Below are 21358 nucleotides of genomic sequence, written 5' to 3'. Positions count from 1 at the left end.
GAGAGAGGTTTAATTGACACACAGTTCCTCAGGGCTGGGGAGGCCTCAGGAAATTTATAGTCATGGAGAAAGGCGGAGCAAACACGCCTTCTTCACATGGTGGCAGCAAGAAGAAGTGCTGAGCGAAGGGGAAAAGCCCGTTATAATACAATCAGATCTTATGAGAACTCGCTCACTATCACAAGAACAGCATGGGGGTAGCAGCCCCCATGATTCAACTACCCCCCATGAAGTCCCTCCCCAGCATGTGGGGATTACAGTTTGGATTACAAATCAAGATGATATTTGGGTGGGAACACAGAGCCAGACCATATCACCCCAGGAGGCCCTGTTACTTGCTTACAAGTTCTCACAGGCAGGGCCAGGGCTGGAACCTGGGTCTTTGGCTCTCCTGTAAAGAAAAGAGCTTATCCCTGATGTTTTGGTGAATGAATCTGTGTCTATGTGGCTCCCGTGGTTTGGTCATTGTCCAGAGAGACCATGATGGATGATCATTGTGAGGGAGGTTGCCTAGCTGCTTCCCTTGCAAGTCCTTCAGGCATGCTAGGCTTTCTCTTCTTAGCACTGCTATCTTTGAATTCCAAATGGGTGAGGGAAAAGCTCACTGCCTCTTGAACTAGATGTTATTTGTGGATTGTTTGCTGTGGGTGAGCTCGTGATTAAACCACAGCAGAACATTTTTGTGATGTCTGTTGAAGATGAAAATATTCTTCTGTGGAGCATTTGTCACTTCAGTGTTCACACTCTGTGACGCCCCAAGATATTTCTCTAAAAACAGCAGCTGCTCCCCTCTCTACCCAAACAAAAAGGTTCCAACCACTCCAGCCCACATTCTCATGAAGGACCACTGTGTGCAGACCCTGTATTCTGTGGGGACCTAGGGATAAATTGGACACAGCTCTTGCTCTGGATTGGATGTCAGTGGAATCTAGTGGGGAAATCTCCAGCTACTTTGTGGTTTCCCGGTCCTGATCTGGCTGACTTGTGAGTCCCTGGATGCATTCCTCCTGCAGACTTTCCCTTGGGGAAGACAACGTCCTTCCCAGAAGGATAAATCAAGAGTTTGGGGGCAACTGGGACAATTCAGCTAGAACATTCCTGTACCAGGATCTTATCGCCTAAGAACACATGTTATGAAAGATAAAGTAGAAGAGATGAACAAATAGATGGAAGCAAGGAAAAAGTGGGTCTCTCTCAGCAAGTATTTCAGAGTGGGGCGAGAACCAGGTGCAAGCATCTGGATCACAGCCAGGTTTCTATAAAAGAAAAAATGAGTAATCCTCCCTCCCTGCACTGGGGATATAGTGATGGAGAAAACCTGGTCCCCCACCCCCACCCCCACCCCCTGGAGTAGTACAGAATCTGTCACTTGAGTGACACTCTCCCTTCTCTCCATGTCCTGACTACCCTTGCTGCCCACTTCCCTGCCCTGCCTCCTCTGGCCCATCCCTATGGAGATGGGTAACTCTTAATGTGTGGCCTTTCCCAGGGATAATTGCAAATCTAAAAGGGTCTGTAAGGACAAAGATACCTTTTAAACCTCCCAATATGAGGCTTTAGTAGTGGAATAAGAGGCAACAGTTTATTTTCCATGGGGGTGGGGTATTTGCCTAATGTCTCTTCAGTTTCCACTGTCCACACTGTCATTCTGTCTGTGCCCCAGGCAGGCCCTGCCAAGGATTTCTCCTTCCCAGGCCAGCTCTAATGGCTGCTGGGTGCTTTCTGCCTCTTAAATATCATTTCCACATCCAGTGCCTCTCAGGCTTTGCTGAGGTGGTTGTTCTCATTTGTCAGGGACTGGGGTGGCAGGGATACATCTATGACTGTCCTTTAGCTCTAGGAGCTGCACTTTAGCTGTACTCAATTTATGAGTAATTTACAGCTGATTTAAGCTTCTCACTGCTTCTGCAAGTTCTCTGCATTTGAATCCTGGGGAAGAGGACCTGGGAAGTGAAGTGGTATGCAAGATGACAAATGTTCTTATCTTGCAGAATCACTTCCTCTTTCCATGCAGGACCCCTCGTGTGGGGCCTGAATATGATGAACTCAGAACAGGCAGTGACACTGGGAGCCCCAGATTCATGAAGATCACAGTTCAGAAATCAAGCACTTCAGGGCTAGAGTAGATCTTAGAGGATTTTCCATTTTCCTCATTTGACTAGCCTCTTGAAGCATATTTTGTTATTTTCAGTTTGCAGATGAAGAAACTGAGACCTGAAGAGATTAGTACATCACTGGCTGATGGGGGTGTCTGATGAGGATGATATAGCAATAAGAAAAAAATCAGAGCTAAGCTTTACTAGGCTAATCTGAGACTTGCTTTTCATCTAATCGTCTCTAGACGTGTCCTTATATCTGATTTCTGGTGATGAAAGAGAGACAGGTCTTCTTTCAAAATTAATGAGGTAAGGATACAACTACCTTGTAAGAAGGCATATCCTATGAAAATAAAATTGCATCAAATCTGCAAATGGGTAGAGTAAATGGTCGCCTGTGTGCTATTTGAGTGGGTCCTGTAGAAATTTTTTCTCCCTCTTGGAAATCCCCCTGTCATGGAGTCCATCACTACCAACTCTTGGGTTTAGCATTACCTTTTTCAGGTTCCTCTTTCAAAAATGCAAATTGTCCTCGAAAGGAGAATATCAGAATCTGAATATGTTGACATAAATTGATGGATCAAGTGATCCCTTCGCTGATGGAAAGGACTGGGGCTTCTTTCAGGAGAATGCATACTGAACAGGTTAGAGGAGAACAGGGAGGAAAGGTAAGCAGCATGAAAATGTCACCACCTTTACAATCAAGAGATGGTCCTTGCCTTCCTGGAGATGACAGGCTTGGGCTGAAATCTCACCTTCAACATCAGTGTTCTGGAAGGAAAAGCTGGCCACATTTTCCTAGAGTTGACGATGGTAGGCAAAGTTGGCTCTGCCAGACAGATTACTGATAAAAAAAGCAATTGTAAATCTCGATTGTGCCCAAACATCCTTGTAGTCATGGCAACATCCTTAGATACTTGCAACACTGACAGCCGGGGAGATGGCTAATAATTTCTTCACTGTAATCACTGTCCTATATAAGAAGACTGGATTTTCGATGAGTGATATCTGCAGGATGACTCTGTGTGGGAAGTGCTTAGGAGGAGGTACTGGGGGAAGAGAGGCTTTTAGGGGTTACTGAAAGTGAGTGTGCAAAAAAAAAAAAAAAAACAAAAAAAAAACAAATCACTGCAACCACTTAGATGCACGTCTGACCCAGAGGTAAAACATATTCCAGTTTTAGAAATAGGTCCCCATTGAACCATGCCTTTCTATCCCTCTAGGTGCCACCATTACTGTATCCCTGGATTATGGCAACTGCCCTGTGATGGTTAATATTGAGTGCCAACTTGAATGGATTGAAGGATGCAAAATATTGATCTTGGGTATGTTTGTAAGGGTGTTACCAAAGGAGATGAACATTTGAGTCAGTGGTCTGGGAAAGTCAGACCCACCCTTAATCTGAGTGGGTACCATCTAATCAGCTGCCAGCATGGCCAGACTATAAAGCAGGCAGAAAAACATGAAAAGGTTAGACTGGCTTAGCCTCCCAGCCTACATCTTTCTCCTGTGCTGGATACTTCCTGCCCTTGAACGTTAGACTCCAAGTTCTTCAGCTTTGGGACTCAGACTGGCTTCCTTGCTCCTCAGCTTGCAGATGGCCTGTTGTGGGACCTTGTGATCGTGTGAGTTAATACTACTTAAAAAACTCCCCTTTACGTATACATCTAACCTATTAGTTCTGTCCCTCTAGAAAACCCTGACTAATACATGACCCTTAACAGCTCTCCCTATCGTATAGTCTGTATCCTGCTACTGGTCAACTTACAGTCCAAATCATTCTCATTATGTCACTCTGCTGCTCAAGAATATGTTATAACTTATTTTTTCCTACTGCGTTAGGCCTAAACTTCTGTGCCTTAATTTTTCTCCCAATATTACCCAACCCAATCTATCCAAATCTAGTCATACTCCTTCTCAGTACACACCTTCCTTTTGGTTGGGGCTCAGTTTCTTTCCATCCTTTATCATTTCCATGGTTCTTTCATTCTATGCATTTACAGTACTCACTTCTTTCTTTCCCAGGAAATTTATTCTTCTTTTATGTCTTTCCAAATCATATTTATCGCTCAAGTTCCAGCTATGTTAGCTCCAAGAAGCCCACGACAAGCTTTCCCTGACTAGTCTGGCCTAAGGCACAGGGTCAGTCTTCTCACTCAGGATCAGTGCCACACAGCTCTACAGAGGTATTGCTATTTCCAGGGGTTAACGTTTGATAGTCTTTTCTCTCCAAAGGACTGATCTCCTTGAAGTAAGAGCTGTTCATTGATATCTCCTATATCTCACACAAGACATCCTTTCCATCCTTTCTCAACCATGCTTTCTAAAGCATGACTCTACTTTTCCTGCTTTATTTTTCTTCATAGCACCATCACCACCTGACATTATCCAACATTGTTTGACAGGACAAATGAAGCCTCTGCCCTTATAGAACTTACATTTTAGTTGGAGAGACTAATAGCTACAACAAAGCCTGGAGTGTAGTATGACCTCAGTGATTGATTGTTGAATGATTGGCTGAGTGAATGAGTTCTTACTGATTGGCCAATTCACTTCAAAAAGGATGGAGGAGAAACGGGGAGCCACCAGGCCTTTCCACCATGCACATGGCTACCGTAACTTCTAAAAATGAGCCCAAGTATGGGTCTTTTTCCACCATCATAGAGAAGTAAACATAGCTAAGCACCAAAAGTATAAGAATGATTCATTCTGTAGGGACATTGCATCCTCCTGTCAGAAGAGCACTATAACCAAGTACTATAGACAAGTCAGCTTACGTCTCCTGTAAAATGGCTGTGTGTCCTCCTACCCTGTGGATTGTTGAGGTTCAAATGCAACAAAGGATGATAAGGGTTAAATTATAAATAAACATAAAAATGGGAAGCATTATTCAACCAGCTGTTTGTGTAAAAAACTGGAATTATTTTGAATGGGGATGGCAAGGGAGCTTGTGGACCACCAGTGTTGAAAATAAACATAAAAGGCAGGGTTAAGAACTTTTAGAATTGTGCAGGATAATGTAGTTTTGCTTGTTGGAAGGACCTTTTTGGATATGTCAGGGGTTCTGTAAGAAGGCTCCTTTTGTCTTTTGAGAAACATGAATGATGTATTTCCATGATAGAATGCTGAGTGGTAGATGTCCTAAAGAAGCAGTTAAAGAGGACTTCAAAACCTTAGGAATAATGGAAAGGAAAAGGGACATCATCACTACCATCAGCACCATCATCATGATCATCATCAAATCAGAAACATTTATTGTGACTGGATAATATACCAGAAGGTTTACAATCAGTATCTTATTTAATCCTACAATGGTCTTAAAAGGTAGGAATTATTGCAATTTTATCTTTTCCTTTTTTTTTTAAGCAGAGGAGAGAGCTGAGATACAAAGAGATGAAATCTCTTGCATGGGCACCCTTAACTAGTAAATGGCAGGGTCAGGAATTTAATAAGAATCGATAACATTTGTTGTGAATTTTCTAAATGTCAATCATTTGTCTAAACATTTGTTTTAACTCAATGAACACAACTCGGTGATGCAGGCAATGTTAAGATTCCTACTTTTCAGAAAGCAAAGTTATGCCAATTATACAAGCTTATGCAGCTAATAAGGGAAGGAGCTGAGACCTGTGTCCAGACAGGTGGCACTGGATTCTTTGTGCTTCCTTGCTACTCTGAGCTGCCTCTTGACTCCCTGCCCTCTGTCCCTTTGCCGTGCTACTTCCAAAAGCAGTTCAGCTTTTATAACCAGAGAAGCTACTTTTAATACTCCTACTAAATTAAATTTAAGGGACAAACACAGAAAAGAGAGAGAGGGACTTAGCTGAGGTTGGGAAAGAAACAGCCTGGATTGCTGAGGGGAGTCCCAGTGAAGAATCTCCTGGAATTCTTCCCACCTGAAGAAAGCAGATGTCGTGAAGCCATTAACAGGCATCGTAAGGAGGTCTAACAGGCCCACATCTGAGTGGAAGATGGTTGTCAGTGGGGCATGGGGGTGGGGCTTACAGCACTGTGTGAAAGGTTTGCTAAAATGGAATTATGGTTTATTGAGCGGCAAAGAGAAACATCCAGCTGCCTGAGAATTACTTTGACAGGATGCAAAGGCAAGAAAATATTGTGTAAACCTTATTTACAGATCAATAGATAATCTTTCACACACAAAAGGTCAGCTCCAGGAAGGCGGGGCAGTAAAGAAAGAAATATTGCCTGTAAATACAATATTGACTTAAAAAAATCCATCCAGATGAATCCTTTGATGCATATTCTTCAAGTTAGGAACATTTCTTTATGCATGAGTTTTCTTCCTAACCACTTAAGGTTCCTCAGTGAAGCATGAAGGCATTGATGAAGAGCACTGATTTCTAGTTGTCTTGAATTCTGTGGCATCAAATGAGCAGCATGAAATGGCAACAACAGGGAGAACTTCAGAACAACATTTTTAAGTACACGTGTGCAGCAATTAGGACGTTCAAGTCAAATAGCAACTCACCCCTACCCCTTGTAATCTCCTGCTTCAGTGGCTGTGATGATTAACATTTATCCTGGCTTAAGAAAAAAGCAAAATGAAACAAAACCAACAACTCAATCCTACTGGTCCCCACTGAATTCCTTCATCCATTTTGTGTTTTTTCTTTGTCTTGAAGCAAGTAGTTCGTCATCCCAAAGAATATCTGAAATCGTTGCCATCTACCTCTACATGGCTGCTGGATCATGAAGCTGTTAGGATTCCTGCTCAGATGAAAATAAGCATGGAAGATATGCTATGGAATGAACTGTGTCCTCTCAAAACTCAATTGTTAAAACTCTAATCCCCACTGTAACTGTATTTAGAAATAGAACTTCTGGTAGGTAATTAAGGTTAAATGAGGTCGTAAGTGTAGGGCCCTAAACCTGTTAGGATTATTGTCATTATATAAGATAAGACACCAGAAACTCACTCTTGCTCACTCAAGTCTCTCTTTCTCCTTTCTCTCCACCTCTCTCTCCCTTTCTCTCTCTCTATCTCCCCCCCCCACCCCCACTTTCTCAGTCTCACTCTTGGTACTATTTGAGGACACAGGGAGAAGGCAGCTGTCTGCAAGCCAGGAACCAAATTGGCCAGTACCTCTTGGACTTCCCAGCCTCTAGAACTGTCAGAAATAAATTTCTGTTGTTTCATTTATTCAGCGTATGGTATTTTGTTATGGTAGCCCAAGCTAACTAGTGTGAGGTGGAAGCTTAATTGGGTTTTGTTTCCCTGACAAAATCTTTCAGATTTAGAGGACCACCTATGAGTTTAGGTGATCCCTCTTAGCAGTTTGGAAAATATTTCAAAGAGCTAGAGTCTTAGCCCTGAATATATATATATATATATATATATATATATATATATATATATATACATATATACACATATATATACACATGTATACACATATATATACACATATATATACACATATATATATACACACATATATATATACACACATATATATATACACACACATATATATATATATATACACATATATATATATAAAATTTATTTATTTATTGTAGGTAGAAGTGCCTTTGGAGGGCAGAGTTGCCATACACTGAGGAGGAGTACACAGCTGGGAAAGGTCCACCCTGGGCAATAAGTCAAAGCCTTAAGATAGACAACTCTTAGTCTCAACTCCCTAATGGGAGATCTACATAGCAGTGGATGTGCAAACATTTTGTACAATGTAGAATTATATAACTGCAATGAATTGAACGTTTGTGTCCTCCCCAGATTTATATGTTGGAACCTAACCCTCAATGTGATGATATTTAAGGGTGGAGCCTCTGGAAGGTAATTAGAGATAGATAAGATCATCAGGGCAAGACCCTCAAGATAGGATGAATGCCCTTACAAAGAGAGGAAGAGACATGGGATCTCTCTTTCTCTCTGTGTATATGCACCAAGGTAAGGCCATGTGAGGATACAATGGGAAGATGGCTGTCTGTAAACCAGGAAGAGGGCCCTTACCAAGAACTGGCCAGCTGGCATCCTGATCTTGGGCTTCCAGCCTCCAGGACCATGAGAAACAAATGTTTATTGTTTAAGCTACACAAGCTACGGTAGTCTGTTAGAGCAGCCCAAACTGGCTAAGAAAACGATATGTTATTTTTCAGAGCAATCAAGGAGAATCCCTCGACAGTGACATAATCCCTTCCAAATCCTTTCTTGTGCTTTTCTTTCCTTTGAGAGCAGGTTTAAAATGCCCTGAGAACAATAATCTTCTCTCAGAAAAAGATGTGGCTGGAATTGTTCACCTCCGGCTTTGTGTGAACTTGATACAGGACTGAGGACTACTCAACACCCCAAAGTGAGACAAAAAGACACAAAGAGGAGGAAGGACTTAGTGGCAGATGGCACAGATTTCAGCCTTTTTCAGAGGCAAAGGCATAGCTTTGTTTCCTCTGTTCTCCCTCTCAGAGGAAGGCCTCTGTCTGGAGCTTTGCTTTCCATGCCCACATCCTTACAAGTTCAAGTATCTCCCCTGCCCTCATCTCCTAAGGGAAGGGCCAAGGGGGTCCTCATTAATAAGAACAAATGGTGCTGGCTGCAAGATGTGGGCCAATAATGAGGTCAAATTCTGAATCCTTTGGTTTCAAATTTTGCAATGATTCCTCATTTCTCATTTACCTGTTTCCAATCCACCATTCTCAGATATGCTATTATTATCATGGGCTAGGGATATCTATGTGAAAGGCTGGTTTTCTTCTTGGGTTTGTCCTTGGTAGGAGTGCTTTGCATTAGCCATGTGTGATAGTTTATGAATGAAAGTAAAGTGTCTCTGGGGATGCCTCTCCATGTCCTAGAGAGCATTTGTTCTGTCACTGAAGGCTCTATGATCCCCATATTCCACTTTGGCATTTTCCAAAACAAAGGAAGAGAAGGATCTGGGTTGGAGAGATGGAGTTGGGAGAAAGGAAGAAAGAATGAAGGAAACTAACTGGGTAACAGGCACTAATAATTTTATATTTCTACAGTTCTTTATAGTTTTTATATAAAAACAATTTGCAAAGTGTTTTTTTATTAAAGGCATAATCTTATTTGGTTTTTACAGCCACTCTATAGATAAGCAAACTGAGGTTTAGAGAAAGTAATTAACCAGCTAGCTAATAAATATCAATGTTCTATTTGGATTCCAGTCCTTCTGAATTCATAGTTTTTCATATATAGTTTCTTTTCCATTCTGTTCATTTAAATGCAAAGGCATGCTCCAACTTCCTCTTTTTGAACCCATGCCAAGTCGGCAGTATAATTATTCAACAACTTACTAGAATTTTCCTGAGGATGGGCTGGTAGACTTTGAGTATTTGACCAGAAATAATTATCCTACAAATACATTTATTAATGTTTTTGAGCACTTTGTATTTGACAAAATATTTTCATATCTAAGTCTTGTTTGAGGCTCACATAAGCCATGTGCGTCTCTCAGAAGTCCAGTGATTGGCCCAAGATTTCTCAACTATTGAATGATGGAGTCAGGATGAAGCCCTAGATTTTCTGATTCTGAGGTTCATGCTTTTTCTGTTATCACATATTTCCTCTGCTGCTATGTGCCTAGGCATGTTAGCCTCTGCAGAGAGCATAGCAAAGATTCTGTCCCTAAGGAACATGATCAACTTAGCGATCAAGACTCCCAAGCCTGAAAGTAGAAGAGCTCATAACCCTAACCTCTAAGCAGGACTGGCTACATAATTTGTGGGATGCAGTGTAAATGAAAATGCAGAGCCTCTTGTTTAAGCATTTCAAGATGGTAACAGCAGAGAATGAAACCCAGTAGTCCTCTGAGTGTGGGGGCCCTCCTGAGCGCAAAGCCCTATACAACTGCACTTGTGTGCCCATGAAGCCAGCCTACGTCTGACAGTAACTTAGAAGCAGATGACCTTGTTTCTTTTTCAGACCCTTTCTGGGGTACCTGTCAGAGAGCAGAAGTTCCAGATCATATGGACTGTCTTCTATTAAGTCTTTTATTCCCTCAGTTCTCATTCAGAGAGCTAAGGCACATGATAGCCCAGTGTTTCTTATTATACCTGTTAAGTCCAGTTCTTATGAATGAAAATTTAGGCACAGAATCATAATATCATTAATAGCCAATATTTACTGAGCATCTACTCTCAGAGGCGCAGTACAAAAATGTTTAAATACTTTAAACTGATTGCAAAAGTGGCTTCAATTCTGTGTCCTTCCCAATCCCTTATGTTGTGACTTTGCAGCTTTTCCCATCAAGAAGTAGCATCTTCACCTTTTGAATCTGGATGATTCAGTGAATTATTTTGGTTAATAGAATGCGTCAGAAGAGATAGTGTGCTAGTTCAGGATCTTGGCCTTAAGATGCTTGTAATCTTCAGCTGTCTGTCTTAAAACCCTGGGATTACCATGAAAACAAGCCTACTATGCTACCCTGCTAGAAATGAGTGCCTCTTGGAGGAGGGCTGAGTCATCCCAATTGAGGCCATCCAGAGTGGCCAACCTCCAGTTGACCTGCCAATTAACAATAGATGTATAAATGAACTTAGCTGAGGTCAGGCAGACCTAGTCCAGATCGGCAGAACCATTCCACTAATCAACTCACAGACAGATAAAAAACGACAAATAGTTGTTGCTTTAAGCCTCTATCTTTGGGTAATGGTTGGTTATGTATGATTATGATGCTAATAGATAACAGATATGCAAGGATTATTATTTCCATTCTCTTGATGAGGAAACAATATGCGAGGTTAAGTCCATACCTATGATCAGCAGCTGGTAAATGAACCCAGAAAATTTAACTCCAGAGACCAAATTCTTATCTGTTATTTTGTGGGGTCCCATTATAACACTCATGGCTCTGTCAAGCCCTCAGCTAATCTGAAAGCCATTTGAGTGGAGGATGCAGTGCTTTTGCTGATAGGGGCAGGCCCAAAGAATAGAGCTGAAACACTAGGAATCTCTGCTGATAAAATACCATGTGTGTTATTAACCAAAACATACAAAATAAACAAAATAAAATGCTGTAATTTATCAAGGGAAAAATGCATATATGCAGAACAAGAGAGACAATGGCTTTGAAGTCAAGGTCACAAGCTAAATGCTAGCAGACATTTTGGCTGCATCTCATTAACACTAAATTATGACCGAGTTCTGTAAGAGGTCCATGTGACAGTCCCATTAATGCAAATGGCATTTCTTATGTCTGTTTTTGCAAATGAAAACAAGATACAATTATGTTAGTAGAATTTGCTCATTAAACTAAAATCCATCACCAAGTATCTCTCCACCTCCACTTCTGCCCCCCACCACCATCCTTGATCAAAAGTAATTGCTCCCCAGAGTATCAAGTGGTCCTTTTAGCAAAATAGGCTTGCACTATTTAATCACAGTGGGGGTACCAAACTACATGAGTTCTTACAGATATTGAAGGTTGGGAAGGTTCTGGAAGGCCTCAGCGTTGATGTAAAGCAGGTTGTTGGCCTTTTCAATTCTACTGTAAAAGAAGAAAAAACGTGCTAGTGATCTTGATGGTAAGGAATGCTTTTGTATTTTTCACATTTTACAGAGTACATAATAAATCATTCATCCCATCCACTCATCCACCTATCTATTCATCCATCCATCCATCTATCCATCATTTCAATAAATATTGAGGGAGCATGCAGTGCCTTTTACTACACTAAGCTGTGAAAACTAAATATTAACCCTGTCTCCCTGCTGTTTCATTTTCATTACCTGGGCCCTGTCCACTGGAGGCAAACAGAGCATTGGCTGGGTGAGTTCTCATCACCCTGAGCAGAGCTGCATCTTTAACCAGTAAGAATATCCCAGGGTTGGAGGAGGCTAAGAGGTTAGGAATGAGACTAATATGGTGAAATGAGTGTTTGTCTGGTCGGGAGGCAAGAGAAAAAGGAATGAAAGTAATGAAAAAGAGCAATGAAAAATGGAAAAGAGGTGAAAAGAAGGAAGGAAAAAGTGAGGGGCAAAAAGATATTAGAGGAAAAGAGAGTGAAATGGCAAAGAAAAAGAAAGTTGGGAGAAAAACAATCGATACCTTTTTGCTTTTAAGCATGAAATCCAAGCATACAGTAGCTGGGAATGGCCATTGATTCCCTTTGTGCAGTAGACTGAGGCTACTCACTCAGAGCTCATGGAAAGGGGTGACTTCTGCCCTATGTTGGCTTGTGCTGTATCTTGATCAACAGTCTGGAAGTGAGCATGTTCACATTTGGATTCCAACACAGAGAGCCTGCCCTTTCCTTGTCTTGCTGGATCGATGTGTATTTGTAGAGATGCTCTCTGTTAATTAGTTCCTCCCTGTTTCATTAGCTTTTATGTTGCTGTAACCTGTAGCTACCCAGATCTAAGTACCAGGCAATTAATCATTTTAAGTACAGTCAGTGCTACATGGAGGTGAGCACCTCTTCATGCAAGGAAGAGATGAAAGACCCAAACCACTACCTTCACTGTCCGTTGAAATGTATCAAGGAATGCCTGCTTGACCTTGCCCAGAGGGCTGGATGCCCTTTGGTTCATTTCTCTGATAATGTCTGTGGGTTCTTCCCAACTAGACCAAGCAGAAAGAGAAGAAAGGAAGAAGCATGAAAGTAATGGGGAGAGGGAGGGTGAACATCAGTTGCAGAGTGCAGAGGCAATGAGGAAAAATGAAGGTAGGAGGCAGAGTGGGTAGAAGGAAGTAAAAGGGAGAGGGGGATTGCCAAATGAACAGACTGAGTGTCATTCCTAAAGAAATTCACACACACGAGAGGGGGATTGCCAAATGAACAGACTGAGTGTCATTCCTAAAGAAATTCACACACACGCACGCGCGTGTGTGTGTGTGTGTATTTGTTCCCTACTGATACTTGGCAAATGCTGAAAACAAAATTCGTCCTTGTTAAAAAGATACAAAAGAGTCAAAAGATTAATGTTCAAGTTCTTATTTGCGTGTGGATTTGGGCAGATGACCTTAGATAAGCCTTACAACTTCTCTGTGCCTTTCCTCCTTCTTCTGTAAAATTAGGAGGTAGTTCATTGGCTTTCTTAAATGTGTTCCATGGGAATTTTGTGAGATGGTAATCAACAATCTCTAAAGAAAACTTTCCAATGACGTTAGTTGACAAACACACAATATCCTTCTTGGAGATTCTAAATGCATATTAGCGTATTATAGACTCTGAAAAGTTTTCCTATAATAAGCAAACCTATCTAATTTTATTTACCTAATATTTCCTAATCTTATTTGACCAATAAATCTTTTCCTTTTTTAAAAATACCTGATAAGTCCCTGAGTTTTTAGTGATACACAGAATATACTTTGAAAAATTGTTGACCAGTCTCTAAAGTCTCTTCTGGCTTTGACATTCTATGATTCTGTGAAATAATTTATAGTAATAATAAACTGGTATGAAACAGAAGTGGATCTGTGTGAGCAGCACTATTATGTAAAACTGGAACATCAACAAGAGAAAGTAAATTTGGCTGCAGTAGTAGAGGAACCAAGGATCATTATAACATACACACTCTAGGCCAGTCAATATGCTAGATTTAATTGACATTTATCTCCTTTATTCATCACGGTAATCCTATGGCATATGTAATTTTATTATTCCAGTTATACAGATGAGAAAACTAAGTCTCAGATAGTTATCTATCTTGGCCAAGATATATTCATATATTCATGGTGAATATATGGCATAGGCCAGTAGTCAGACCAGGACTAATCAACTTCAACTACATCGTGTGGGACTTATTTTGGGCTTTGACTGGAACAACTCTGAATGGAAGGATGACACAGAGGTGCTTGCACATAGTCACTGGGCAAAGTTCTTGGGTCTATGACGCAAAAAATTATGACAGGCAGGCAACAGAATGAGACTAGGCTCTGAGCTGGTGCCTGGATCACCAGATAGAGACATATTACAGTGCCTTTTAGGGTGATTTTGACATCTTGTAATGACAATTTAGGGATCTGAGGCCATGGCAGAGCCAGGGCCTCCCAGGAATATAGAAGAACTTTAAGGGTTTTTTCAAGAATGGCCATGAGCAAATCCCCCAAGCTTCTTGCTTACATTTCATGTAATTTGGGAAGGTTGGAGAACACATCTGCCTCTATTACCTCCAAGACGTCATTCTGAGAGATCTCTCTGTGGAGAAAAAAATATATAAGTCAAGCCAGTTCAGTTACACTTCTTGAACATTTTTAGGGCTCAGCATAGAGCCTTGTGTCCGGGAGGATTCACAAGACACTCAAAACCCCTTTCCTGCCATCAAAGAAGTCAGCTGTAGTAATGAGACAAAACTAACATACTAGAGGCTAACACTTACAGAACAAGAGGAGAATACGTCAAAGACTGTGGCTCACCTTGGAGATTATCCAGTCTATAGATGTAGAAAGTGAGGTCCAGGAAGGAAGAGATTTGCTTAAAGATATTTAGGGAATATACAGGATGAGAACAAAATTTAAGTTCCCTAGACCATGGGTCAGTAAACTTTTTTTTTTTTAACAGGGCTAGATAGTAAATATTTTTTTGCTCTTGCTGTGGTATTTGGTCTCTATCACAACTGCTCAATTGACATTGTAGCCCAAATGTAACCAAAGGTAACACATGAGTGAATTAGCTTGACTGTGTTCCAATAAAACTTTATTCATAAAAACAGGTGTCAGGCTGGATTTGACCCATTGGCTGTAGTTCAGTGACACTTCCCTAGATCGTGGAGTTGTTTTCTCTCTGCTAATCTGGCTTTGGGAGATGAGAACCTCAATCCAGTCTCTTTTAAAAAAAACATGTTTGTTGGCCCCATTAATGTCTAACGTAGGAACAGAAAGCCAAACACCACATATTCTCACTTATAAGTGGGAGCTGAACAATGAGAACACATGAACACAGGGAGGGGAACAACACACACTGGGGCCTGTTGGGGGTAGGATTCAGGGAGGGAGAGCATTAGGAAAAATAGCTAATGCATGCTGGGCTTAATACCTAGGTGATGGGTTGATAGGTGCAGCAAACCACCATGACACACATTTACCTAGGTAACAAACCTGCACATCCTGCACATGCACCCTGGAACTTAAAAATTAAGAAAAATAATAAAATAAACAGATTTAAATCCCTTTCCACTCCATGCCATTACCTAGAGGTGGAGGTTGTTGCAAGGCCATTGCCATTAATGATGTCTTGGCCTAGAATACACAGAAAAGATTCCTCAGGTCTCAGCGTCTTTTTTCTCCCGGAGTAATTTGAGGGCAGAAGAGAATGAAGTCCACTAGGCAGAAGCCCAGAGGTTGTGAGGAGAGAGGGCAGCTTAATCAGTTAATATTTATAGAGTGTCTCACGGATGAAACGCGCTATTATGAGGCCTCCTGAGGAAGACTCTTATGAAGCTTTAATGCGGCAGCTGAGAGTGTCTCAGTAAATCTCACAGGCAGCATGCATTCAAATTGGCTGAGGTAGAAGTGCTGTCTGCTGGCCTAGGATTTAGTGGAAGAGTTCTAGAAAGGCTCTTGATCAAGAGAAAGGCCTGGAGGGGAGGAAAAAAGAAGGCCCATGGGGGAGGGGAAGTGTGACTGTGAGCAGCAGCAGTCTGCTGGTGCATCTGTGACCGGGGGCTGGTGACATCTGTGGCTTGTTAACCCAGTGGTGGCAGGGCCATTTCTCAGAAGCCCCCGTGAATGAGGAGACATTTTGTGAGAAGAGCTCCTCTTATTCCATAATAACATCTTTCATGATTTATTTGGTAAATTAAAGTCCTCATCATTTGCACAGTTGAACATAAATAAGGGTGGGGTATGTGTTTTTCTAAATATATATATATATAGAGAGAGAGAGAAAGAGAGAGACAGAAAGAAAGAGAGATAGAGAGAATGAACATCATGCTGGCTACTGGCCATTTATTATTTCACTCTTTATCCTGTAAGTACAGGGAGTTCTGAGAGGTACAGAATTGAGAAGGAGGGGAAAGGGATGGAAGAAGAAGACCTTCATCTGAATGCAGTAGAGTGAAAGAATGGCACAGGTAGAGAATAAGGCATGCAGGAAAAGGCTAGCTAACAGGAAGGACTCAAATGCAAATAAGGCCATCTCCTCCAAAAGCTATTTCCAGGTTCACTAGCAGTTAGCAGTACATTTGGTCACCACTCGTAGAGACATATGTCCTTGCCGAAATTCACATATTGAGAATTTCCTTATCTGGATTTGTTTTTCAAAAAGAAATTAGAAATTATTAGAACGAACAAAGTAAAGAAACACTTATAGATTAGTGATTTCAGAAAGTAGTCCATATTTGACGGTCTCAACTTCAAAGACAGTACCAGGTGTTAGGGTTGGGTAGGGGGATGCCTTTGGCCAGATGAGGGTTAGGGGCAGGTGAACAGGGTACAGTCATGGAAAAGTCCTTCACTGAGAAATTTAGACATCTTATTCCGATCTAACCCAATTCTGTCTCTAGTTATTACTATTATAATTTATTGGGTGTTTACTGTTTATCAGCCGCTTTACCTACATACTCTGTAATCCTTTTGACATGCGTGTGAGGTTGGTATTTTGGTCTCCACATTAATAAATGGCCCCACCTGTATGAGGGACCAACTGTGGCTGACAGAAGGGCTCACACACTTTCTTCTACCCTCCCTGCCTCCCGTGCCATATTGAGCACCCCTCTGGGCCTTGGATTCTTTGTTGTAAAATAAGGGGATACATTGAGATCGTTTGTCAAGTCTTTTCCAGAACGGTGCAAGGAGCCTTCATCCTCAAGTACAGAAGCTCTGTAGAAGACAATTTTCAGAGATGAGTCTCTCCTTTCCTCATCTTCTAGGACAGTGCTTCCCAAAGGTTAACACACATGAGAATCAGCTGGAGATCTTTTTAGAATGCAGATTCTCATTGGGAAGTTCTTGAGTGGGGCCTGAGTTCCTGCATTTCTAATAGCCCAGGTGCTGGTCATACTTTGTATTGCAAGGTTCTTTAGGGAAATAGTAATAATATGCTACCAGAGTTTTTGCCCCAATGTACATATTCATAGGTGGATATGCAGAGTGTGATAGAGGAGCTCCAGGAGAATGAAGTAGTTGGTTTAGAAAAATCTGCATTCCCTCTGAAAAGCCCTCCTTTACTCTACCAGCATTTAAGTTTTCCTATTGTCTAGCTTCTCACAAGATCTTTTTCATTTCTCAGTTAAAGCAATCACCACCATGTTTTGTCATTGCTTTTTTTGGTCATTGTCTAATTCATCTGTTTTTGTATCTCTAGCATCTAGTGATAAGTTGATATGTAGTTAGTGCTCAATAAATGATTACTGGATGAATGAATGGATCAAAGGGTAGACTAAGGAAAAGAAATCTTCAGGCCTATGAATATCATCTGCTAAACTGAAGGAGATGAAGTTTGTGGCCTTCTTTCACCCCCTTTTCTGTAGGCAACATGTCTAAGTCCAGCAGGTGACAGCCCAGCCTAGCTTGTCTATGACTTAGGGTTTTGTTCCAGGGAATTTTACTAATACAGAGTATAACATGCAAGTGACACACACAAATATTTGGTCTGCTGACCAAATAGTATCTGGGTACCTTTATCTGTGCCTCTCTGGGTCACAGCTCTCTCCCTAGGCCTTCTCTGGCTATCAGATGAGGTCCTTGAATTGACAAAACACCCATAGAAAATAAAACAGGAGAGAGGACTGGTGACTGTAGGGGTTCACTGAGTATCTGACTAGGGATTAGGGAAGATGACTTTTTTTTTTTTTTTTTTTAATGTATGTGTATATATATATTTTTTTTTTTATTATACTTTAGGGTTTTAGGGTACATGTGCACAATGTGCAGGTTTGTTACATATGTATCCATGTGCCATGTTGATTTCCTGCACCCATTAACTCGTCATTTAGCATTAGGTGTATCTCCTAATGCTGTCCCTCCCCCCTCCCCCCACCCCACAACAGTCCCCGGAGCGTGATGTTCCCCTTCCTGTGTCCATGAGTTCTCATTGTTCAATTCCCACCTATGAGTGAGAACATGCGGTGTTTGGTTTTTTGTCCTTGCGATAGTTTACTGAGAATGATGTTTTCCAGTTTCATCCATGTCCCTACAAAGGACACGAACTCATCATTTTTTATGGCTGCATAGTATTCCATGGTGTATATGTGCCACATTTTCTTAATCCAGTCTATCGTTGTTGGACATTTGGGTTGGTTCCAACTCTTTGCTATTGTGAATAGTGCCGCAATAAACATACGTGTGCATGTGTCTTTATAGCAGCATGATTTATAGTCCTTTGGGTATATACCCAGTAATGGGATGGCTGGGTCAAAGGCATCACGCTACCTGACTTTAAACTATACTACAAGGCTACAGTAACCAAAACAGCATGGTACTGGTACCACAACAGAGACATAGATCAATGGAACAGAACAGAGCCCTCAGAAATGATGCCGCATAGCTACAACTATCTGATCTTTGACAAACCTGACAAAAACAAGAAATGGGGAAAGGATTCCCTATTTAATAAATGGTGCTGGGAAAACTGGCTAGCCATATGTAGAAAGCTGCAACTGGATCCCTTCCTTACACCTTATACAAAAATTAATTCAAGATGGATTAAAGACTTATATGTTAGACCTAAAACCATTAAAATCCTACAAGAAAACCTAGGCAATACCATTCAGGACATAGGCGTGGGCAAGGACTTCATGTCTAAAACACCAAAAGCAATGGCAACAAAAGCCAAAATCGACAAATGGGATCTCATTAAACTAAAGAGCTTCTGCACAGCAAAAGAAACTATCATCAGAGTGAACAGGCAACCTACACAATGGGAGAAAATTTTTGCAACCTACTCATCTGACAAAGGGCTAATATCCAGAATCTACAATGAACTCAAACAAATTTACAAGAAAAAAACAAACAACCCCATCAAAAAGTGGGCAGAGGACATGAACAGACACTTCTCAAAAGAAGACATTTATGCAGCCAAAAAACACATGAAGAAATGCTCCTCATCACTGGCCATCAGAGAAATGCAAATCAAAACCACAGTGAGATACCATCTCACACCAGTTAGAATGGCCATCATTAAAAAATCAGGAAACAACAGGTGCTGGAGAGGATGTGGAGAAATAGGAACACTTTTACACTGTTGGTGGGACTGTAAGCTAGTTCAACCATTGTGGAAGTCAGTGTGGCGATTCCTCAGGGATCTAGAACTAGGAAGATGACTTTTAAGGCCGCTTCTGTACATGAGATTCCATGTTTGTATGAAGAATAGGGACATGTGCTTGCATGAGGTACTGGGGGTTATCAAGGCATTCTCTCTGGTGTGGGTTTCAGAGCCATTATCAAATTCCTTTCCTTCAAATATACAAGTACATTTGATGGACAGTTGGGGTAGGGTGTTTTCCAGTATTGGGGACTTTAGGGAGCGAATGAGCATATAGAATTTGGTCTGCTCCAGCATAAAGTTTCAACCTCTTACAGAGTCATATTAATTTGTTCACCTTTGCAGCTGATACTCATTTGACAAGTGCTCAACTGTTTTATTCCGAGTAGAGTTGTTACTGGTTTATTGGATACAAAGAACTGAAGAGCTGTGACCGGTAGTTAAAAGGCCTCACTAGGATTTCGATGACATGAATTGGAGAACAGGATGGCACATGTATACCTATGTAATAAACCTGCACGTTCTGCACATCATGTATCCCAGAATTTAAAGTAAAATTTAAAAAGAAAGAAAATAAGGGCCGGGTGCAGTGGCTTATGCCTGTAATCCCAGTACTTTGGGAGGCTGAGACGGGTGGATCACCTGAGGTCAGGAGTTTGAGACCAGCCTGACCAACATGGTGAAACCCCATCTCTACTAAAAATACAAAATTAGTCAGGCGTGCTAGTTCATGCCGTGATCCCAGCTACTCAGGAGGTTGAGGCAGGAGAATCACTTGAACCTGGGAGGAGGAGTTTGCAGTGAGCCCAGACTGTGCCTAAACTCCAGATTTTGGTGAGTAAATAATATATCCCTGAAATGAATAAAATAAAAAATAAAAATAAAAGAATAAGAAATCAAAAACTCACAGAAACTTCTTTTTCACTTTCTGATAGAGGAGATATAGTCCCCCTCTGGGTCTTTCCCATCTTTTCCCTCCTCCCCTGCCTCTCTCTTCACAGAGTATTTTTCTCCAATATATCCAAAATATTTCTCCCTAACTCAGTAAATTAAGAGATTCAATTGCATTAAAATATTTGCAAGAGTCAATGAACCAAATTTTTTTTTTTAATAAGCTCACACTAAATTCAGTTGACTGTTTTCCTTCCCTGAGTCCCCAGTGGTAAAGGATTTCCATAGACCCTCTATTACTGCCCCTTGCATATTGCATTGGGTTTGCATTCTGCTTTGTTTCCCTCACTAGACTAAGAACTGCTGGAGGACAGTGACATTGCCCTTTATCTTAATACTCCTGCTCCCAGTCAAATGTTTGCTGAATGAATGAATTACCTTTGAAAGTTTATAAAAGATTTTCCACCTTTGCTTTTGTACAATAAAGCCATGTTCCTGAAAACTTGCAGTAAACAGAGTATTTGCAAATCAAATTGTGTATTCGCACAGGAGGGAAGCTTCTTAGCAGAAAACTTGGAGTGAATCTTTAAGAGAGTGGAGAACTAATTCAACAAATGTTCAACGAATTTTGATTAAGAGGCTTCTGTGTTTCAGGCACTGGGATCAGTGCTGGGAATCTAAAGATGAATAAAATGGATCCTGGGTTTCATCAATCATCCCTAACTCAGCGAGACTAGTATTCTAGGCTTTCCTTAACTGGTGCTATCTGTATTTGATGGGGTACATTTTAGTTACTAGAAAAAATAAAACTTTTGGTATATTGCTTTTCAATATAACAAGATAGAGTATGTGCATATAGTAATTCATATTGTATATGTAATATATGTTGTATACCTTGTGATATTGAAGTGTAATATGCATATAATATAATATGTGTAATACATATATATCATGAGTAAGAAGGCAGGTGAAAATTCCCCTGAAAATATGTTCCAGAAAAGTTCATAAAGCTCTCAAAATACACACTTCTACCCTCCTTTAGAATTCCCTTAACGTTAGATCCAGAGACTTTACAATGAAGTGGAGACCTGAGTTTGAGTCCTGCTTCCATTTTCTCCTAGCTCAATAACTGTGGGCCACTGTGAGAGTCTCTCTGACCTTCAGGTCCTCATCTATAAGACGGGAATAATAACTACCTCAAAGTGTTGTCAAAGGGATTAAATAAGAAGGTA

General features: G+C 41.0%; 1 protein-coding gene across 3 annotated transcripts in view; it reads right to left on the bottom strand.

The window, feature by feature from the left end:
* Positions 1–21358, bottom strand: part of FSHR (follicle stimulating hormone receptor) — a 199876-nt gene that overhangs the window by 40431 nt on the left and 138087 nt on the right. For all 3 annotated transcript variants that reach the window (XM_055242919.2, XM_055242920.2, XM_055242921.2), the window contains exons 3-4: positions 14157–14231; positions 11504–11578 (exon numbers count right to left, since the gene is read on the bottom strand). In XM_055242919.2, coding sequence (XP_055098894.1) covers positions 11504–11578; positions 14157–14231 — 150 coding nt within the window. The remainder of the gene's footprint in view (positions 1–11503; positions 11579–14156; positions 14232–21358) is intronic.

Source organism: Symphalangus syndactylus, chromosome 14 (assembly GCF_028878055.3).
Source record: "Symphalangus syndactylus isolate Jambi chromosome 14, NHGRI_mSymSyn1-v2.1_pri, whole genome shotgun sequence".
In the NCBI taxonomy this organism is placed as follows: Eukaryota; Metazoa; Chordata; class Mammalia; order Primates; family Hylobatidae; genus Symphalangus; species Symphalangus syndactylus.
The sequence above is the reverse complement of the archived record's forward strand: the minus strand, read 5'-3'. Positions and strand labels throughout refer to the sequence as shown.